Source organism: Amia ocellicauda, chromosome 15 (genome assembly GCF_036373705.1).
Source record: "Amia ocellicauda isolate fAmiCal2 chromosome 15, fAmiCal2.hap1, whole genome shotgun sequence".
Taxonomy (NCBI): domain Eukaryota; kingdom Metazoa; phylum Chordata; class Actinopteri; order Amiiformes; family Amiidae; genus Amia; species Amia ocellicauda.
Window position 1 is genome coordinate 15714937 of NC_089864.1, and position 23083 is coordinate 15738019.

General features: G+C 35.7%; 1 protein-coding gene across 1 annotated transcript in view; it reads left to right on the plus strand.

Moving 5' to 3' along the window:
- Positions 1-23083, plus strand: part of LOC136771555 (thyrotropin-releasing hormone-degrading ectoenzyme) — a 133253-nt gene that overhangs the window by 50500 nt on the left and 59670 nt on the right. The window contains exons 4-7 of the mRNA XM_066723926.1: positions 740-894; positions 14490-14603; positions 21240-21377; positions 22751-22816. Of these exons, the coding sequence (XP_066580023.1) occupies positions 740-894; positions 14490-14603; positions 21240-21377; positions 22751-22816 (473 nt within the window). The remainder of the gene's footprint in view (positions 1-739; positions 895-14489; positions 14604-21239; positions 21378-22750; positions 22817-23083) is intronic.

Consider the following 23083-nt stretch of genomic DNA (forward strand, 5'->3'; position numbering starts at 1 on the left):
TTAATGAGACTGTTTCTTACAGGTTGACATTTTCCTGTAAAGTATTATCCATTTCTTTTAATTCAGTGAAGAAGCAAAATGAATTTGTGACAGTGCTTAAATCTGTTTATCCATGAACATTTTTTATTTTATTTTTATAATCAAGGTTTCCTGTCATCTTGAGAACACTCTGCTGCCATTTAATGCTAGATGACAAATGCCAAGTTGTTTTTCCCTCCCCAGTCATAGTTAAATAATTTTTTAGGTTGAAAGCAGAATTTCATATAATCTGTGACATGGGATGTGACATCTCAACCAACAAATTAAAGGCAATTTACCTCAAAGGAATATGCAAATACAGACCCTGCACAGTATATTGAACATTACAAATCCTCTCATTGCATAATTTTTACATTTGTCTTTTAGAAACACTCTATATTTTACAGCGAGATAAGAAAGGGATAAAGCCCCTCCACAAGTGTGTAACTGCACTGGAAAATACATCCAAATTAGGCAAACAAAAACTAAACAAAAACTTAACAAGCTATAAAACTACCTTATTGCAAATTTCACACTTTAAATATGTGTTTATTAATTTTCCACTTATCTTTGTCTTTCCATGTCTAAATAAAGTGGTCAATGTAATTTTTTTAATTATCACAACAGGAGAATATCTTGTGACTTATAATGTGATTTTCCAGGTCTTCTAAAGGTGTTATTTACCCGGTTATGTATTCATTTCATTTTTTTTCTTCTCCAGATCTCTTAGCTGTGCCTAAACACCCCTATGCTGCGATGGAGAACTGGGGGCTCAGTGTCTTTGTGGAACAGAAAATCCTTTTGGATCCTGAAGTCTCCTCGATTTCTTATTTGATGGAACTCACTATGGTTGTTGTACATGAAATATGCCACCAGGTATGAACATAGAAATTCTGCATTGGTTCTGCGGGGCTTGAAGTAAGGCTGCCTGCTGTTTTGTGGTAACCGAAGGCGCAGACGTGTTTAATCTGACCTCATTTTACAGTGTAATTATGTCTTAACACCGTTCTCACCTCTCCTTCTCAACTAAGTTGCACAGATAAAGCATTATTGGCACTGATAATGTACTTACCATCCAGTTAGATGCTGTATGATCTTAAATATATCTTTGATTTCATACATATTGGACCTTTTCTATAGTAATTATGCACAGTGGTTCCACTCACATTTGTGACTGTATCACCTGAGGTGGATTAAAGGGCGATGAAGGAAGACATGCCAAAGGTGACTAATTCAAGCGTGTGGCCTGAGTGCCCAGTGGGCCTATATTTCTTTGAAATCCTTAACATGATTTTTGGAATCGTTTAAGATTCAGAAAAGATTAAAATATGAACATCACTGCTCAGAGTGAGAAACATGTGATAGGTATATTCTGGGGTCTTTTACAAGGAATGAAAGAACACATTAATTTACTTTCCAGCAGAGCACACAGATTCAGATGTCATATGGAGATGCTAAAATCAACTTCTTCTTATTTTTTTCGGTCTTCTTAAAAATGAAAAGATTGAGATGTCCCCTCACATAAGTTGCTGAAGATTCCACTCTACTATAATGTCCTTGAAGCATTTATTGCTTAACCTTCTGGTGATGGATGACTCTGAGAGAGGGAGTACAGATTATCACTGCCATAAACCTCGGCATGCTTTTTTATTTTACTTTATTCCATTCATTTATTTGTTTACTGGAGAAGCTAAACCCTTTATGCACAGAATTAGCATTCCTTCTTAGATGTTTATGGGGAAAAAAAATCATAATGTAGCCACGCATCCCAGATACAAGCACCATGTACCGTTCATAATAGATGTGCTGTAAAACATGAATCTTTGACAGTTTAAGCTGACAGATTTATATTCTGCTAGCAGTTCCCTCATAAATGAGTGGGTTTGATCTCTTGTATTGAGTGCAGGAGAGAGGAAAAAAAGTTGAGTAGAAAAATACAGTAAAGAACACGGTCTTGCTTTAGGAGTAATTGGACATCTGGTGATGCCTGAAATTCTTTCACCAGAACAGGATTAAAATGTGCACCACTGTTGCTGGCAATTACTTCAAGGAAAACAGAAGATTGGAGGACAGAAAGCTTTACTGGGGTTTCTATTTCCATCACTTGAGTTAATCTTTGGTTCTTTTGCTGTTCCTCATGTTTTAAAAAGAAACATAGTTATGGCTTCAGTAAGAACACTGTGAAATAGTGCATATAAAGCCACACACATGTAAAACACATCCTTCCATCTCTTTGTTCTCTAGCTTTTCATTCTTCACTCTAACACCTTATTTAAAGGGAGTACATATAAATATTCAATACCGTTGCTTACCGTGCCTGTTATTTCAGAGGCTATTGGAACTATTGGAGGCTATAGGCTATTTATAATCATAATCAATATAAAGTTGATAATTGAGAATGTGTATTTTCCTTAAGGGCTGTAGAATTAGAATGATTGCATCTGCACTAGAGGTCACAAGGTCATATTCTTCTGAGAGGAGCATGTCTCAATAGCTTCCAAGGTATTTTATATTTTTTATGGATAGTTTTATGTGAACCCTTTAATTAACATTGAAACAGTGTTACACAGCTTTGATTTGCGTCAGAATGGTGTCGATGGCAGAAACACTTTTTATTCATTACTAAGGCGGGCTAGGTAGAAAACATCAGTGTTTGTACGTTCGTTTTGTAGTGCAGGTCCAAATATGGTCTTCCAAGCAAGTAAATGCAGCCTGTGAAAAATTCTTCACGCTCCAACCCATAAAACATATTTTACTCCCCATCCCTTTTCACTGGGTTTTTAGATGGAGTAATGGAGGTGTAGCCCTGGGGACGCATGAAAAACCACCTGTGTGTCCCTGTTTCATTATGAAGTACCGAATCTCTAGTTTAGTACTTACATGTAATCCAATATGTTGTCACAAATGGATTTCAGCTCCACGGACAGCGACAGAAGTATTATAAGATTAGTTCCCTGCTGTCTGACCATTTTCAGGAAAGTTCATGTTTTTCAACAGAGAGGCAAGAGTACGTTTTGCACAGGGTATGGGTGTCTGTTAAGAAGTAAAGTTTGAAACAGCTTTTCCCAGCTTTCTTTCCAGATTGATTGGCCAGAGGGTCGGCCACACTGAGTGGGCAGTTCTGTAATTCAGTCTCCCACTCCTGTGTGTTCAAGTTTCTTTCATTCATAGTGATCCAAGACTTGTATCATCCCACCTTGATTCATGACCAGATTTAATATTGTTTACCTAATGTGTAATACCTACACAAGTTATACTAATCACATACAATTTCTGTATTAAAAGCAGAATAAACTCATCGTGGGTTATACTTAAACATACACATATTATTTGATGTTTTTACAAGGCTTATAAATAAGTAACCAATAAACACATTGCTCTTTAAGGGACTTCTCATTGGTTCTCCTGGAAAAATCTAGAGGACAACTAGTGATGTTCATGTACGGGTTATCAGTTGTTCAAGACTCTCTCCTGAATTCCATCAAATCAGCCAAGTTATTAATCTTAGGACACAGGCCTCTCTCAGGCTGCAGCATGAGTGCCAGTTGGAATTGATCAGCCGTTTCGTGCCACACAAATCCCGACTGAGCTGACATCGCGGACCCAGGCAGAGATTGGCCTCCAGGCTCGCTAGTTTTGGAGCATCTGTAGATTAGTTTCATCAGGTCAAATGGGATTAGAGAAGAATGATTGATCTTCAGTTCTGCTCCCTCCCATGTGTTAATTTGGAATTGTAAATGTGGAGAAGTACCAATTTCAAAAATCTGAATTGTTCGCTTTTGTAAATTGGTAACTGTCATTTGTCAGTCAGGTGATCTTGCAGAATGCGTTGTACAAATAATGAAGTGACAGATCCATTAACATGTAGCACTTGTTTTTAAATGAAACTTCAGTTTGCATTAATTAAAAGAGATACTTCAGGTATTACTGAAATAGATCATAGACTTGTTTTGCAAAAGGAACCACCATTAAATATTTATCATTACAGGAAACTGTTTTACTTATCTCACCTTCAATTATCAATTGTTTACTTGTTTAATAACTGGGATTTGTTTTGTTAAACAGTGCCTTTAAAACCGAACTAAACAAAACTAGATATTATTTTACTGTGTTCAGATTATTTGGTAAATGTAAGAGGCTTTGGGTGTACTAAAGGATTACACCTGTTTTAAGAGTAAACCTGTCGCAAATAAGTCTGAAGTGCTAGATGCTAGTGCACACTAGTGTTTGGTAGGTTTGAAAAAAAGGGTTTTGAGGTAATAATTTAATTCTAGGTGTTCTTGAAAAATGACAAAAAGAGGATAGAAATTGGGCAGTAAATTTGGCTTAATAGTAAAAGAAGATTGTGCATTGACTTTTTCTAATATCACATTCCATTTTTTGTTACATATTGTTTTAGTATATAGCATCTCTCTCTCTTCATTAGCATATTTTCTCCTCTACATAGGACAAATTGTTTACTCTGTGAATTGTCGCAGTATGTTTGCACTGCACTGCCAACCTTTCTAAATACATCTGTGCCTTTGTAGTTAACTTAGCATTTCATATTTTAAACTGTAGTTAGGACTATAGCTTCTAGAATATTTTTGTATTCAGACTTTTAGTAGTTTGTGGAAACAGCTTTCCATCTGAACTCTTAAATAACAAAATAACAGAATAAGCATAAGATATTAGTCAATTTAACAATTTTCTGATAATATAATTCTGATTATTTTCAGAGTCCACTTAAAGTAAATTATAATATTAGATTCTCAAAGTCTCCAGCAGACAAAGGTTAAACTGGATGAATTTCACAGGAACTTAGTAAGCATTTTGCCACCTTTTCTGCTATGTTCATTAAAAAGCATTTTCATGTCCATAGCTTCACTATGCAGGCTGTGCAAACTACTGGAAGTGTAAGGGGCAAAATCAGGACCTCTGAAACTCTTTAATTTCCGGAAAGAATAGCTTTATAATGTACACGGTACCTTGGATACATAGTGGTTCATGTTTTTACATATATCTGTAAAAGATCTAGTTTAAAGTCCTACAAAACTACAAAACCTGAGGAGTAGTCATCCACAGGACCAAGTATAGAGATATAGCAAGTACAAAATGTGAATGAGAAAATATTATAATCTTATAAAAAATAAATGTCCTGTATTAGAAAAATGTAAACTTAGAATTAATGATGTCACCCAGTGTGTACGGTTCTGTTGGATCAAGAAGTTATACTGTAATTGGCCTCTAGTGGCTGTGCTGTGGTACTGCTCTTATGCATTGCATTTTCCCAACACTGTAGACAAGAGTCTTTCAGATGGCACCGACGTTGCAGAGTTTGAAACATCGTTCTGCAAAATGTGAGGGTTGTACTCCTCGATGTCTAAGCTATTTATTATTATAACTTATAAAAATATAACAAGGATAATCAATGAGTGTAAACAGTGAATATGTATATATATATGAAAAGTAAAGCAGCACCACACAGTAAAGTCATTTTATTTCCAGGAACATTATAATTACAGCAGCCGAGGATTAAAAGAGGGTGACAGCTGGCGCTCAACACAACACTGCGTAGCTTCTTAAATATACCTTAAGCAAGAATAATGCCGACTAGTAGACTACTGATTTTGCATATTGACTTTCCCTCTGAAGCCGTGTCAAAGCACTTGCATACATATTGCAAGAAAGTAGCTTTCTGAGCATACATTTTCAAACTGGAATGCTAGAATTTGAATGCAAATGGCAACCGAATCATTCTAGAGTAAAAATTGCCTTTTTTTACTAGAAAAAAAATCTATAAAAAATAAAATTTGTAGAAGATTATATTGTATCAAACACATTGGGGGAGTCAGTAATGCTTATTTATTTATCTCTCTTAGTAATCAATTCAGTGGCATAGCTTAATTCAATGTACAATGCGTTTCAATATTCATGGACACAGTCACAATTATTCTTAGTTTCTTAGTTTACAAGTAGATTTTTAAGGTTTGTTGTCCAAAAGCCAAATTCTGGTCAAGCAGCCGATAGACCTTCCTGTTGTGATTAATGCATGCTGCAGTACAGTTTGCACACTGATGGGTCTATGCATTTGATCCTTCACTTTTCCATCTGTTACTCTGTAACCAGCAGGGTTACGATGCTCCTTTACCATAAAATTCATAAGCCCCGCTTGCTCTTTCATACAAACCTGTCTCAACTTCCATTACACATCTTCTTTCAATAGATGTTTCTTATGAAAGACAACCCAACAGAATCTGTATGAATGGAAAGTAAAGTATATCAATTGTCAGTGACATCGCCTGTCTTAAAAAGTTAGTAGCGTATAATAGGCCTATGTCTTTCAGTCTTCATATACACTAAAACTTACAAAAAGTAACATAAAAATGGTTGCTGAATATCTCTGTGTTTTTATGAACAGTGACACAGTTGAATAAATACTGACATTTTCTCATCAACTTGTGAAGAGTCTTACAATACCGAATCTGCAGAGGGGTCTGTTCGACGATGCTGACTTTAATATGAAATATTTATCTGGAACCAATTTTAAAAGGATCTGCTTGCTGTTACTCAGTACAAATGTCATATAATCACATTGAATTCCAATAGATCTAGAAAATGGTTTTAATTGGATTTGTCACACGGTTCACTTCTGAGATCTCTATGAATTAAAATTCAATTATAGATGAATAACAGCTCCACTTTCATAAGGATTTAGCTAAATGAATCATTATGTTAGCTGGAAACCACTTGGTGAAATTAATATTTCCATCTTTTTCAAATTTCAAACTCCATCCATCTGGTATTAATAACTACTATTAATGTGTTAATGTGCTGAGTAGAAATGAAAAGTGTTTTAATGATTTAATCGTTATTTTTAAAATTGTGCTCATCATTGTTTGCCAGTTTAATCACAAGAATAATGTCAAATGGAATAAGTTTTTACATTTGCTTTAAAAAAAGATTTTGTGTATTGGTGTGCATTAGTAATTCTTCTAATAACAATTTTGTCTGTGCAAATTATTTTAAATTACTAACATAAACAGTTTGGGTAACAAAGAATTAAGAAAAAAACTATTGATGGTATTTTGAATGATTAAATATGTATATATTTTTAACATTGAATAGTGCCACAGCATGCATTTAGCAATTAGGTTTAATGATCAAAGTGTATGTTAATTCAATGTAACATAAAATCAATTTTAAAACAGAATTACAGACCAAGTATTACATATTAAACTGCTTCATGGTAAACTTGTATTGTAGAGCACAACTGCAACTAGTACTAGTACAGGTATAGCTTACATATTTGCAGTGATTATAGAGCATTTGGAGTGACATCCATTACATTTTGGTCATATGATGTTTTCAGATTTTTCTCATCTGAAACTTGTTTTGGAAGCTTTTCATTCTGCAGATGACTTTTCACCTAGGTGGTAAAACAGACAAAAAGCTGCCAAATTGCCTGGATTTAGTACAGCACAGTTGTAAAGCTGAGCTTTTGTTTCTCCACTGTCTGCCTCATTTTCTTGAAAACTGCTGGATGTGTAAAAATGTATATTCAGCTTTTCCTTGTTCTTAGTAAACTGGTTTGTGTGAACCCTATTGAGCTCCTGACTTGTGCTTAAGTCCTTTAATTATCTTCTCAGGCGATGTAGATATGGGGGTGGATAATGGGGTATCATCTGCATCCAAGATCCCTGTATGAAGATCAGTGACTTCAAAGGCACTCCCACAGTCACCCTTAATGTCAGCTGGTAGAGGGCCTGAGCAGTAATTAAACCAAAGCATCCATAAGGAAGTACATAGCAGGTGTCTGACAAAGTGTAGCTCTTCATTTCACAAGCCAAGGAGGTATTTACAGTTTAATTGCACGTCTGCAGGGTTTGTTTTAATTATTTAAATTCTTTGACCCATGAACCTGGAAACCTGCGGCGATATTTTGGTCGGCATGGCACATCTTCCTGGCGTTCAGAGCAGTCAGAAAATGGCAGCTATCCTCCATGGACTCCAAAAATAATCTGTTTCATTAGGCCTACTCTAATGTGCTTCCTCTGCAAAAGTTCTCTAAATTAGCTCGTCTCGCCTTTTCCGCAAGGTCTTTTTGATGAAACAGTCAATTAGCAGGCAATCAGTGCAAACGCTTTATAATAAGTGTCCATTTGTGATGAATTCATACTGAGTCATGGAAATATTATGAATATGTGTGGAATAAGTCCTAAATACATGCTTACTTGATGTGCCTTCAATTCAAAGTCATTATGAAATCACCTGCTACTTCATGTACACTTGCACTGAACATTTAACAAATGAAAAAGTAACACCAAGGCTGAGAAGAAAGAACAGCAGAGACACATTTAGCACTACAGATGTTTGTACAGGACATATAATTCAGCTCTATAACATGACATTACATGGTATTTGTATTAGAAAATATAATGCTTTCGTAATAGAGACATAGAAACAAAGAAAAAGAAAAAAAACATGAGTAAGTTATTTGTTTGTATGCTAAAGGTAGATTTCATGCCTGCACAAATACTGTGTAATAAAAGCGATCAATAGACATCTTGTAGATCAAAACAGAACACGGTTATACAATATAAGTAATACATTTTTTACAAATTATACTTAACACCCTTTTACACAGCAACTTACTAACCAATTAATACATTTGATTTGTATTGCATTAACTGGAGATGCTCTAATCTGAATTGGTTATATTCTTACTGTGGTGTCTTTGTGTACTTGTGTTTTCTTCCGTAATAGAAAGTTCACTAAATTAGAATTTAGATGAATAGCATTGTTCTTGATATTCAACAATAGGATGTTCTAGATTGTTCTTTAGTGATTTCCTCTATGGGTTTTTTGATTACTCTATTATGGGGTATTCTATTACTTTCAATAACAGAAGCCTCAAGAGCTCATCCATATTCAGCAAGTTGTTTTGTCTTTTGATCCATTGAATTGTTTATAGGAAAAGCTAGAATTCTCATTATATGAACCTATGGGTGGGACTAGTTGATGGCAGTTTTTTCAAGTTCGCTTAAAAACAGATCCAGTCCTCTGTCAAGAGCTGTACTGGAGTTGGAGGCCAGTAGAACTGCAATGTATGAAGCAGTTTATAGAAGCAGCAGTAACACCTGGGTGAATATATTACTACAGCCTATACTTATTCTTTACAGGTTATCATTTTCATTTTAGGCTACCTCTCTTTTTAATTAGTGAATACAAATCTTATTTAACTTTACTTCAACTTTTTGTATAGTCCTCTTCCTATTTAATTTGTCTGTCTTACTCCAGTCCATAGCAGACCTGCAGCAATTAGGTAACCATATCGTCCAAGCAAACAAGTACCCTTTGAATATGCTACAATGCTTTGAATAACACTTTTCAAGATAATTTAATAGGGCGCACTGAATTAAATTCATGCTATTCAGCACAGCCCTGGAAAACCCTGTTACTAGTACTGCAACCAAGGATTGCAAAGATGGCATAAAAATAGAACTGCTGTACATCATGTTTACTTGCATGAATCTATAAATATTAAAGAGTTTCTAAATCTGGAATGAGATCAGCAGGAAATGGTAATATCAAGCTGATCAAAGGTTTACAATCTCCGTGTATATCAATGGGGAACTATGTGCGAAATGTCCTGGATTGCAGAGTGAAAACCTGAAAATCTGTAAACGCCACTATTAGGGAGCTCAAGATTCAATTTCTGTTTACTAATACATTTTTTACTAGGCCAGACATGTCTAATCCACATCTAAAGATGAATTTAGTTTTCATTCATGCCTAAATCGGAATAAATTGTCTATTCACCCTTCAGATTCAGCACAAGGAACCAGTTGAAATGGGAAAAAATAATGTCTGAAGGAATGACTGATGTCTGGCATAAAGACTTGCTTTAAGAGTGTAGAAGATATCAAGATGATAGCACTGGGCTATCTGACATAGCTTAATTTGTAATAAATTTTAAATGAGGCTTTTGAAAGCACTTGCTTTCTAGGTAACTGTGACATGTTTCTACTGGATGAAAGCATGTCTGCTTACAGCTCATCTCACAGATTGTGACAAAGAAACAAAGTATAAGAGGAACTGCTCATCTTTATTCATGATAACTTGCAAGTTATAGTAGCACACAAGGAATTGAAATGTGTATATATATATATATATATATATATAAGTTTACTCTTTGCAGTTTATGTGTTTATATTTTCTTTGTTTCGAGTGCTTTGTTTTAATGTGTTGTCTAATATACATTTCCTCTGAAGATGCAAGAAGAATTATATATTCAGTCTTAGAAAGAGAATATGTTGAAAGAGAACCATTAACAAATGGGGTAGGGAAGTAAATCTACCAGTGATTTGTGAAAATAATGTATAATATTGAGATACTGCTTCAATAAGTTCAGTTTCATAGGATTTTACATAAATGCTACAGCTTAAAATTAATTATAATTCAAAATGTATTTTAGTTTAGGATACAACTGAGAGAAACCTCTAAGTGTGGTGCTTGTATCAGTGTAAGTGTTGTGTTTCTACCATGCAATTTAAATTTTAACAAGTGGATTTCTAAATTGGCTAGGGTTGTGGATTTGTCCATGTTTAGTGGTAATTTTTGGAACTTTTTCTGCCTCGCATTGTGATCCAGTGTAGCCAGTAGAAGCAGAACCGTATTGCTTTTGGAAGTATGTCTACTTGTTTCTCTAACTCTCACTTTAGTCCAACACAAATCTTTTTAAGGAATGTTAAGGCCTAGTGATTAGTGAACCCACAAAACCTAGACCTTTTAGTGTAAGAATTCTGGTTCTACTGCCCAAACTAAATGTAAACCAGTGGAAACATTATGGAGCAAAGCTTTATATTTTTTATTTAATATCTCAAATGCTTGCATTGCCAGAATCCCAAATCTAGCCAAGACCAACATTTGAAGCTATGCCCAATCCTCCCCCTGATGAGATTCAGTTTTCCCAGATAAAGACAAGCCTGATGGAAGTTTGTTTACTAGGTTCTCTAATTCTAGCCCAAAGCAATTCCTTACTCTAAAATTCATGCTAATGCAAAACTCAGCTAAGGTCAGGCATAGAGGAACCTCAAAACTAGACTTCTGTTGGTGTAGCAGTTGTGTTTCCTTTGCCGTAACTAATTGTAGACCAGTGTAAAGCCCAGTCTGCCACTAGCTGCATTTTAGTTTACCCAGTAGAAACAGAACCTTAACAAGAATGTCTAATACATCTAAGACAGATGGGCCTTTAGCTCTACTGATCTGTTTATTGTAGTTAGTTCTGTTAGAAGCTTGTGGGAACCCTGTGACAATATTTTGGAATTGAGATTGACACTTTATCAGTCAAACGTTTATGGATTTTGACTGTTGGAATTTAGTTCATTGTGTAATATGTTAATGAGTCCAATCCAATTCCAGTTTTCTGAATTTATAATCACCACATAAAAGCTATAGGTATTTGGAGTGCTTAATGTACTGTAGATAAATATACAACCGGCTTAAACAACGGTGCTTACTGCAAGTCCCTCAGAGATTGATTGGAGCTATTGCTATTCCTTTATATAGGCGCTATATATATATATATATATATATATATATATATATATATATATATATATATATATACAGTACTGTGCAAAAGTTTTAGGCAGTTGTGAAAAAATGCTGTAAAGTAAGAATGCTTTCAAAAATAGACGTTAATACATTCTATTTATCAATTAACTAAATGCAAAGTGAGTGAACAGAAGAATAATCTACATCAAATACTGGTGTGATGACCCTTTACCTTCAAAACATCAATTCTTCTAGGTACACTTGCACAAAGTCAGGGTTTTTGTAGGCATATAGTCAGGTGTATGATTAAACAATTATACCAAACAGGTGCTAATGATCATTCAATATGTAGGTTGAAACACAATCTAAACTGAAACAGAAACAGCTGTGTAGGAGGAATAAAACTGGGTGAGGAACAGCCAAACTCAGCTAACAAGGTGAGGCTGCTGAAGACAGTTTGTTGTCAAAAGTCATACACCATGGCAAGACTGAGCACAGCAACAAGACACAAGGTAGTTATACTGCATCAGCATGGTCTCTCCCAGGCAGACATTTCAAGGCAGACAGGAGTTTCCAGATGTGCTGTCTAAGCTCTTTTGAAGAAGCACAAAGAAATGGGCAACGTTGAGGACCGTAGACGCAGTGGTCGGCCATGGAAACTTACTGCAGCAGATGAAAGACACATCATGCTTACTTCCCTTCGCAATCGGAAGATGTCCAGCAGTGCCATCAGCTCAGAATTGGCAGAAAACATTGGGACCCTGGTCTGGTCTGGAGAAGTCTGGTCAGAAGTGGCCTTCATGGAAGACTTGTGGCCAAAAAGCCATACCTCCGACGTGGAAACAAGGTTAAGTGACTCAACTATGCATGAAAACACAGGAACTGGGGTGCAGAAAAATGTCAGCAGGGTCTCCTGACTGATGAGTCAAAATGTGAAATATTTGGCTGTAGCAGAAGGCAGTTTGTTCACTGAAGGGCTGGAGAGCGGCACACAAATGAGTGTCTGCAGGCAACAGTGAAGCATGGTGGAGGTTCCTTGCAAGTTTGGGGCTGCATTTCTGCAAATGGAGTTGGGGATTTGGTCAGAATTAATGGTCTCCTCAGTGCTGAGAAGTACAGGCAGATACTTATCCATCATGCAATACCATCAGGGAGGCATCTGATTGGCCCCAAATTTATTCTGCAGCATGACAACGACCCCAAACATACAGTGACAGTCATTAAGAACTATCTTCAGTGTAAAGAATAACAAGGAGTCCTGGAAGTGATGGTATGGCCCCCACAGAGCCCTGATCTAAACATCGAGTCTGTCTGGGATTACATGAAGAGAGAGAAGCAACTGAGGCTGCCTCAATCCACAGAAGAACTGTGGTTAGTTCTCCAAGATGTTTGGGTCAACCTACCTGCCGAGTTCCTTCAAAAGCTGTGTGCAAGTGAACCTAGAAGAATTGATGCTGTTTGTCACACCAAATATGCATTTGATTTAGATTTTTCTTCTGTTCACTCACTTTACATTTAGTTAATTGATAAATATAATCTATGAACGTTTCTATTTTTGAAAGCATTCTTACTTTACAACATTTTTTCACACCTGCCTAAAACTTTTGCACAGTACTGTGTATATATTTATATTTATATAGGAGGGACTCCACTTGCGCTAAGCACTGTTGTTTAACCCAGTTGTATATTAATACTTTATGCTATATACTAAAATAAAAAAAAAAAAAAAAAAAAATTATATATATATTATATATATATATAAATGTAGGGTTAATTCAGTTAATAACAGTTAATTCAAAATGTCTGAAGACTTATGCAATTGTTAATTTGAACAGTGAAATAATAGTAATAAAAGTACTCCATTAAATTCAATTTCAGGACTATGAGCTGATGTTTTTTCAAACTAAATACTCTACGTCCGCATCCACATTCACATCCGCATTCGAAGGATTTAATGCTTTAAAATCCGCATTCGACAGATGCGGATTTCTGTCAGCTCTTTCACATCCCTAATAAAATTTACATATTACGACACAGTAAGTGATGTACATAAAATAATAATAATTAGATGTATGACAAAATACATGTACTACAATAAATATACATGACTTCATATGGATAAAGCGTACACTGCTCTGTATAGGCTGAGAGTGCTCTAAGTGATGCACAAAAGCAAAAAAGAAGATCAATGTTTTAATAAGATGTCGTAACAAGGATGTAGAATACAGGTCAGAGGACACAATTTTAAACTGCTTTCCAATAGTTTGTCTTATTTATTACAGTACCTGGAGTTTAAAATAATTCTATAAAAGCACTGAGGGAACAAGGCAGATGTAGTTCAACACAACTCCTTTTTAAAACAAAAAGGAGACCTCTGGACCTCTAGTATGTATTGCAGAGCTCAATCTTAAACTGTTTTGCTGAAGCAGGCAAAAGATTTTTGTATTTTGTCAGGGTCAGGAAGCTCCCGTCTTAAAAGTCAAAATGTCATAAAATAAATAAATAAAATTCTGTCATTAGGTGTAATGATATGTTCAGTACAAATTAATTTCCCTTTTTTTCATTAAATTGGTTAGCAACTACAGTTTTCAGTTTAAATCAATATCTAATTAATCTTGTTTCATACTTTGCAAAGTGAATTATAGAGCACAATGTTATTTAATAATTTCTTACCAGAGACTGCAAATGATGTGAGACTTACATTACTCTAACATTTTTTTTTACTATCATCAATTACTTTAACAGGAGCAATGGCCAGAGGAGAAAGACATTTATATATATAGGCTATATAAAGTTATGTGTACCATGAACAACAAATCAGCATAGACAGAGATATTACGGAATACATCAAAAGAATACAAACACACGTGTGTGTGTATATATATGTGTATTGGATGGGTGATGTTGTGTTGTAATTGCTCTTTCTTTTCTAGTGGTTTGGCGATCTGGTGACCCCTGTGTGGTGGGAGGACGTGTGGCTGAAGGAGGGCTTTGCCCACTTTTTTGAATATGTGGGGACAGACTTTCTCTTTCCAGAGTGGAACATGGTAAGTCACTTTAAGCTTTCTAAACCTTTTGCGTTTCTGTACTAATCTTAAATGGCTGATGGGTTACCCTTCTGTCCTACTGCTGTTTATGTTTTATTTCTGTGATTGCCGAAAGGTACCAGCTGGTGAGCTTGTAAGCATCAGATGTCCAGCAAGCATAACTGTTGAAACAAGGAGTGTAAAAATACACTGTCAGTGTTCCAAAAGCAGAGAACAGAGATGCTAAAGAAGCAAGCTTAAGTGTGATTTGTATTTCTGTCACGGCAACAAAATGAAAAAAATTGTTATATATTTGATTAAAATCAAAACGTTTCTCAAGTATTGGCAAAGTAAGAGCTGTGGGTCCATGCTTGCCAACATTAATGCTATTCTGTCTTTTTTTACAAGCTGCATTAGAAATACTGATTTGTCTAGCAGTGTTTGGTGCACGTCGTTAACAAAACATTTGTCACTAAATTAATTTGGGCTACGGCCAAGCTGGTGACAGAGATTTATGTAAGCTGAAGTTGAAATCCAGAACTTGATTCCTTGCAATCTCTTTTTTTAGGATAAAACACTGTGTTGCTAAATAGTGACAGAAATAATAAATCATCAACAATCTGTTACAGTGACATTTTCTGCTGATTACATTTTGGCTCCAAAATATCGGGAGGATGAAAGATGCATGGTTGTTGCACTGAAACCGAAACTTGTGTATTACCGAGTTCACAAGCCAAAACATTAGAGAATGGCCTGTACTGTGGGTAACATCCTCTTTGGTTAAAATGGCTGCTTTCGTAGATTGTGCCATAGAACATTTAAACATTCCTCCATAAATGGCATCAGACAACTACAGAGAATAATAACAATCATCATCATCATCAATTATTATGATTATTATGTTTTGGTTCCAATAGTTGCACTAGTAGCATTGTACGGTTTCAGGATCTGTAATTGCTTGTGTGTATGTGGATTGTGTTATTTGAATATACTAAATAAGAGCTTCAGCTGCATTCATGGTATGATGTTGCACTTTAAATGACCTGTCTGTGAATCAGTAGTGGATTTAGCAGGTTTATCTAATTCATGTGTATCCACAACTGACAAAGCTTCCCCAGAATGAGAGAATTAAGATTTTATAATTGTTGATAACAAACTTGCAGATTGTTAGAGTCACTGCTGTGCACTCCAGACCATGGGCAAATTGAGAAGAAGCTGATCATCTTGTGTTTTGATATTTAGTATTGATCAGTACTTAGATTAATATACAATCAACCCCGGATTTACGCCTTCTCCTTTTACGTCGGTCCACATGTATGTCAGCATCTTCGCACTGAGCAGGCGTATGTTGTTTTCACTACTGTTGCTAAATGTCTCACATCCTCAATCTCAGATGCTGTGCAACCTCTGATGTAACCAATGATCGGAGAGAGATTTCTGTGAACACGTGGCTCAATTGTAGGGACTGAATTATTTGTGTGTACAAGACCTACCTGCGCTGAGGTACTATAGCTGTAGACTTATAAGTAACTGTGATTTATGAATGACTTGGTAGAGCCCAAGTGAAAAAGAGATAAGAACAGATTAAGGTCACTTGGCAAAAACAGTTCTCATTAAAATTGTATCAGTGCATTAATCCAAGTTAAAGTGGATGAAATATATCATAGTACACTTATATCCAGAAAATAAACTCTTGAATATAATCTACATACTTGACCACAGTTAAATCACTGACTTCTCATCCTGGTTTGAGGCAACATTATCTCTGCGTACTCTGTATCATTTAAAATATTTTAATACATTTAATCTTTGCAAACCTTTTCCTATCAATGTCAGATTCATACCTATTATAATAAAGATTGTTTTCACCATTGTATTTGTATTTTCTTTCCCCTTACTCTTCCAGTGGGAATGGGAACAAAGCAAAATTAACATAATGCTTTCCGCAAGAATATTGAATACAACCATCATCTGTGTGATTGTCCTTGAATAACATCATGGGAGAATAAGACTTATAAAGACAATTCAATAAATGGATAAAGCCACAAGATATTAGCAAAGACAAACAAACAAACACAAAAATATAGAACTTTGCAGCATTCTGAGTTCCCAGAATGAGTTATGGGATTGTTAATACATCAGCCACAGCTCCCTTTTCAGGTTAACTGATGTTTTTTAATTAACAGACCTGGCTAATGTGCATGTCTTCATAAATGTTAATTAAAAGGACATGATTCAACTGTTGTCGGCTCCTGAGAGCAGAGGATGTGACTCACACTTATTTCAGTCATTCAAGAAAGGGACTTGGAACAAATTTCCTCTTAATGACAAACATGCGCCATCAAACAGCCGAGGCAAAACCCAGTGCTAGTGCGTGGTTGAGAGGTTTAAAGAAGCTTTTGTCCTCCACTGACTGTACTCCTCCAAAGTAAGGCAAGCATTATTGAAAGTTCAGTTCACCAGTGTAAAGCAACCCCACTGTATGTATCAAATCTGCCAGCCTCCTTACACCTGATCTCTTGGAGTTTGTGGGTATGAGATAAGAAATTATTATCAGTTCTCCTGCACAGTATTTCAGTAATACTGGTGAGGATGAAATCAGAAGACCCAATGTTCACCTCTCTCTGCTCACCTGTCATAAGAATTAATGGAGCGCAGATCTACACACACCTGTTATACCTGCACTCCTACTGAACAGCTGTGGATTTTTTTAATTTTTAATTTTTATATCTCTGCCATATAGATGTATAAAACAAAAAGTACTTCCAGGAGGTTCTGGCAGTATAATATTAGTTCTGGATTGTCTATAAGGGTGAGCAATTTGTTTAAAACAATATGATTTATATTGAATTTATTTGTAATAAACCACAATCAAGTGTTTACAAAGAATATTGATTTCATCGGATTTCACTGTGTGCCAATATGTGAACCAGTAAATACATAAGCAAGTGTCTTTTTCGTACAATATTTTAAGACACTAATCAAAGGGTAGCAAGGTAATCTGGTTGCTTTGAAGAGGGCAAGATACAATAGCAAAGCAATTATAATTAAAGTTTCAACAAAATTGATGAATGTCTGACACAGAACAGATGACAACACAGTAAATCTGATGAGAATGTAATTTGCCAGACTGTAATGTAGTGGGAGTTTTTGTGCCATTTTCTCCCCAGTACGTGCCTTCAAGTCATTCCTAAACTGTTTTACCTAGCAAAGATCTTTTCATTAGAATGAATTGTATGCTGCAGTCACGGTCTACTTGTTTCAAATAATGGAAAAAATTGTTAATTAAGACTCTGTGATTTATGTATTTATTTAAATTTAACACAAAACCTCTTGAGGGACATAAACTGTCTTGATAGTGCTTGTAGTAAAAGCCATTGAAATACCCATGACAATTGAATATATGGATGAATATACTAATATGTGCATTTACTGACCCAAGCATTAATAGGCTATTACTTTATCTGTATCATGTTGGGCTTTCCGCTAACTTAACTAGAGGAACTATCTTCTGCAGCTGTAAAAACATCTGAAAAACAGAAAGTTCAGATGAAGAGATGCATTTTCCCCCAGTTCACTATAATTCATGAATTTCAAGTGGAAATTATAGGGTCACAAGCTTTGAACAAGATCAGATACAGTTGTCAGGAAAGTAGACAGCTTTGCCTACAGATAAGGAAAGTTTAACGTGAATGTCCCAAGAGGATTATTTGGTTAGGACATTAAAAAACAAACCACAAGTAAAATCCAAATGTATTATGTGGCAGAATAACATAATATTTTGATTAAAACCTAAACTCGTCCCTATGTAATACACTTTTCAGAATGCTGTCAGATATAATATATTTGTAATCTCTGACCAGTGGGATTACAGATTTGATCATGTAAGAATGTCAATTTGGATTAATGCACTTTTTCATGCAGATAACACTTTTTATATGGATTATTACCACCTGACAGCACTGCTGTGATATAAGATTATCCTTTGCATTCTGGTGTTTTTTATATATCTGGATGTGTGTCTTTGTTAAGACTAATGCTTCTACCAAAATTACTTATGATTCAAATAAATATTCAAACAAGAAATGCAGCGGTTCCTTATGTTTATGACATATCTTTCATACAATTTAACTTTCTACTTTTTTTAAACTTTGACTTCCTCTCCCATACCTGGGTGTGGTCCTTATTGTAACAATATACTTGGAACTTCTGAAAAGTCCAGAGTCACATGGGTTGAATTGATAGTTATTTAATTAACGCTATCAACCAATAAATGGAAAGGTGTCTATTTTTGGTTGGAAGTCTATGGGCCCAGTTTTGATAAAACAAGTGCAAAGGCATAATCTATTGCCCTAGTGCTGATGGGAATGTCCGGTCCCAAGGGAACGATTTTGATTGGATTGAGAGCTGGGTACACGTCTGATTTGATGTTGAGTCCTTGCGCCAAATGACAAGTGCAAGGTAAATTTGGCAGCAACATTCCTTTTAAAAGACCCTTGCGCCAGGGTGCTCAATAACTTTTCAGACAAAAACAGTGCTTGCCTTGCTCCTGAACCTAGCTTTCGGAGAGACACCGAAAATATTGCAGTGTACTTCCTCACAGACCCAACTATGCATTTGTCATGTTCCAAAAGAAACATAGCAGAGATTATACTTGTGTAGGAGTTTTTGGGTTGCAAAACAGTGTCATAAGCCATAGTTTCAATAGTCACCACTGTCCCTGTTAACCAGCCATCTACAATGTCATCTCGCTAGCAACTGTCCACGAATGTAGAGGGACCATGAGCACACTCCTGTATGATACTCTTATACAGTGTGCTCCTTTATGGCCTGATTTATGGCAATTTTATTATTCCATGTCAGTGCTCATAGCAAAACAAACATAATTGTGCAGTCAAGAGCACCAAGGACTAGGTACCTCAGATTGTATTGTGTTTTGAGCTTCGTTTTGTGTTTTCTTTAAAATAAATTATTATATCTTGCAACATGTGAAACAGTGGAAACTTAATCTTGCTCATTGTCACTCACACTAGTACTGTAATCCTGTACCAAACATGGTTCCAACATTTTCTTGTAGTACGGATTATGCTTTACTCCAAGTCTGAGCATTAAAGATGGCAATACTTTGTCCTTATTGCTAATAATTTACCCTGTGACCCAAACCTGGTCAAAGAAACCACATTAGTACTATATTATATTATATGCATTTGTGCTTTTACATGTACAACATCTTAAACCTAGATAGCTTTTTTTACATTAGCAGAGACCTTAGCATAGAATTAGGTTATTCATTCCCATATACAGAGACACAAAAAAACTGTCTATAGATGTTTATCTCACTCATAATGTATGCCATATCCGCTGCATATTCTACCATCAGTCTACCTGGTTTAAATAGGTTGCCTATTTTTGTATCTCTTTGATGTTTAAAAGGTAAGCACCGCAAAAGAGGTTTTAACAAAGCTAATTATGACTTATTGTTGGACTTCTTTATCCTGTTTAGTGAAGTACACAGATGTTTTTGTCTTCTGGGATACCAACTTTGGGCATCACATGTTCCAAGCCCTGTCAAGAAAGTAAACAAACAAGTTAATAATTCTGTATGATTTATATGAGAGAATGGCAGCATACCCTTACAAATTCATACACGAAAAGAGCAATACGTAGTCATGAAGTAATTCCTGTGAAACGAATGGCAGTTCCTTTCAAACATCAGAGGGGAGTTGTAGTCATCCATATTTGCAGATACCAAATTTGGAGAAAATGTTCTGGAAGATGATTAATCTTTAGCCATTTTAAGGGACATTCTGCATTCTTCATATTCTTCAAATCGGGTAAACAGAGTCTCAGTGGAAAGACGTTTCACGCCTCTACAAACATTGTGAACTAGCAATCAAACTACATTATGCACACATCGTGGCTGTCTTTACTTCCCTAATTTCTCCCAGAAGGTACAAAACTGGCATTCTTTATTTTTTGACACGTTCACAAAATCAATTTTCACAACAAATGAGCTGTTAATAGCCCTCAAGCAAGCCTCAGCTGACTTCCATTCTAGTCTGATTGACTTAAGGATTGCAGAAGTGGGTGAGGAGAAGACTGAAGGGTGTATTGTTGCAGTGAAAGAAGAAATCTTTAAAAAAACACTAACTACTACACATACTGTGTTTAAAAAAATATGTGAAAGCACAGCTGAGCCACAACAAAACTCTTCCAGCATTAGTATTTTTTTTTCTCACAAAGCTCACAACATGTGCTACATGAGTCAAGTGATGTTCTCTAATGCTGACTTTTTAATTTTGTTATCAGTTGAGGGGTTCTCTGTTTGCCAATGGCATATGTGTCCTTTTAACAAAATAAACAAATGTTAAATGTAATCGAGTGAAATTAATCATTTGGAATAGGGAAACCAACATGGAACTTTAATTATTGCATTGGATCTTATTGGTATTATAGTAGACTTGTAAGGTCTCAAACCCAGTTAATGAATTATCTTAGAAGAGCCTATGTGTGATGCATTTAGAAGAATTGGAATTTGGAATTTGGAATTTGAGTATACCCACTAATTCAGTCACCACTACAGCACTGGTTTTGTGGATGGATCTTCCTAAAATAAGGCCTGAAACCTTATTGTTTCTCTCTTTGTGATCTTTATAGGAGAAGCAAAGGTTCCTGACAGATGTCCTACATGAGGTAATGCTCCTAGATGGCCTAGCCAGCTCTCACCCCATATCCCAAGAGGTGTATCAGGCAACAGACATTGACAGAGTATTCGACTGGATTGCTTATAAAAAGGTGAGGGTTCTTCCCTTTTTTGGTAGCCTCCTTGCACACTGTTTAATCATTCTACTTTAAAGAATACCTCAGTGAATACTCAGAACAAACAACCAAACTGCAATATTTTAATAATTAAAGGAAGGAAATGTTGTAAAATATTTCTGCAGTAACCCACAGTCTTTTTGCATCTCTTAAGTATTTGTGGTAAAACTGTACTTCTGAGACACTCCTCATTAAAATATTTTAGATACTTCCACAACATAAGACAATTAAAAAAGGTAATTAATGAGTAAGTCCCTAAAGGGATATATGATGCTATAAAAAGGCACATCTTGAGATGCCATTTTACTGTAGGATTATATATTTTTATGCAATTTTGATTTTAAAGAGGAGATTATCCATTCTGATATCACAGTTGTTCGAGAAGAGACCAGTGGCAAAGAACACAAATAAATTAAATTAAAATATGATTGTTACACTTGCAACACTTCCTCATGAATTGTTGTCACCATACATCCGGACTGGAAAATACATATTTACTCTTTATGTTCTCACCACAGAAAACAAAATGAATAATTCAATACATGTGTAGATTTTCTTTTTTGTCTTAAGCAACTGATCAATATGTTGCAAACGTGTAACGACATTCTTTGCCAGGATTTCCTCTGGCCATGGTTGTTAGAGTGGCCTTTATTTGAAATCAAAGGTCCTTTTAGGTTATCACAATATTATACATTCCCATCACATTTTTGAGAAAAGGCACAGGCCTATACAGATAAAAGATGTTTTTCAAATTTAAAAACACCATTTGCGATTTAACCTGACATACTGCTATCCTCCTGAACTGGAAACTGACGATCCAACACATGGTCCCCCGAGACAAGTGCTGTCAGGCTGATTATTTGTTTTCAGATTGAAACAGCTCCAGATGTCCCCCACCTGCAGTGGACAAGTGACACAGGCTGGATTTGAATTTGTACTCTTCCAGCTGCCTATTCCAACTTGAACTGCAGTCAAAAAGATAAACAAGTTAGCTAGTGCACAATAGTGGGCCACAGTCAGTCATGAATTGGAAATTGGAATATTTATATCAATTTTTATTTCAGTACAGGAAATGGTGTATAGTATCAAGTGAATCTGAAACACCCATTGATGCTGCTTGCTTTACCTATTATCTTGTTTAACTGTGTGTATGTTGTCACTTTGTAGCAAAGTAACAGCTAGGCAAGCAAGCTTGTTTTGAGAAGGTGCATTGCTGTATTAGAATTGTTTCAGTATGGTTTTTTGAGGAATGTGAATGTTAGCAAGAAAAATAACGTAATTTAATTGAAATACTTTCCTTATAACTCTACACTGTCTTCTTTTTAATATTTGTTGTATTTTTCTAATAGGGGGCTGCTTTGATCCGAATGCTTGCAAACGTCATGGGGCAGTCCGTGTTCCAGATGGGTTTGAATGTAGGTGAATGTTTACTTTTTCTAAAATCTGTGACCTCACACTTGTAACACAATGCACTGTCCCTTTCCCTGGGTTTCTTTTGTTTACTTACAGCCACATGATATGCAGTGCTCAGTAGGGAAGAGCTCAAGTACTTTTCAGTCTCTGGGCAGGTGTACATAGGAAGTCTCTGAAGGATTATACAGACGCTATGTACCGTCTTTTGCCTAACAGGAGGCCTACGTACAGATTGACTAGCCGAAGCTCTCATAGGATTGGTAATAATC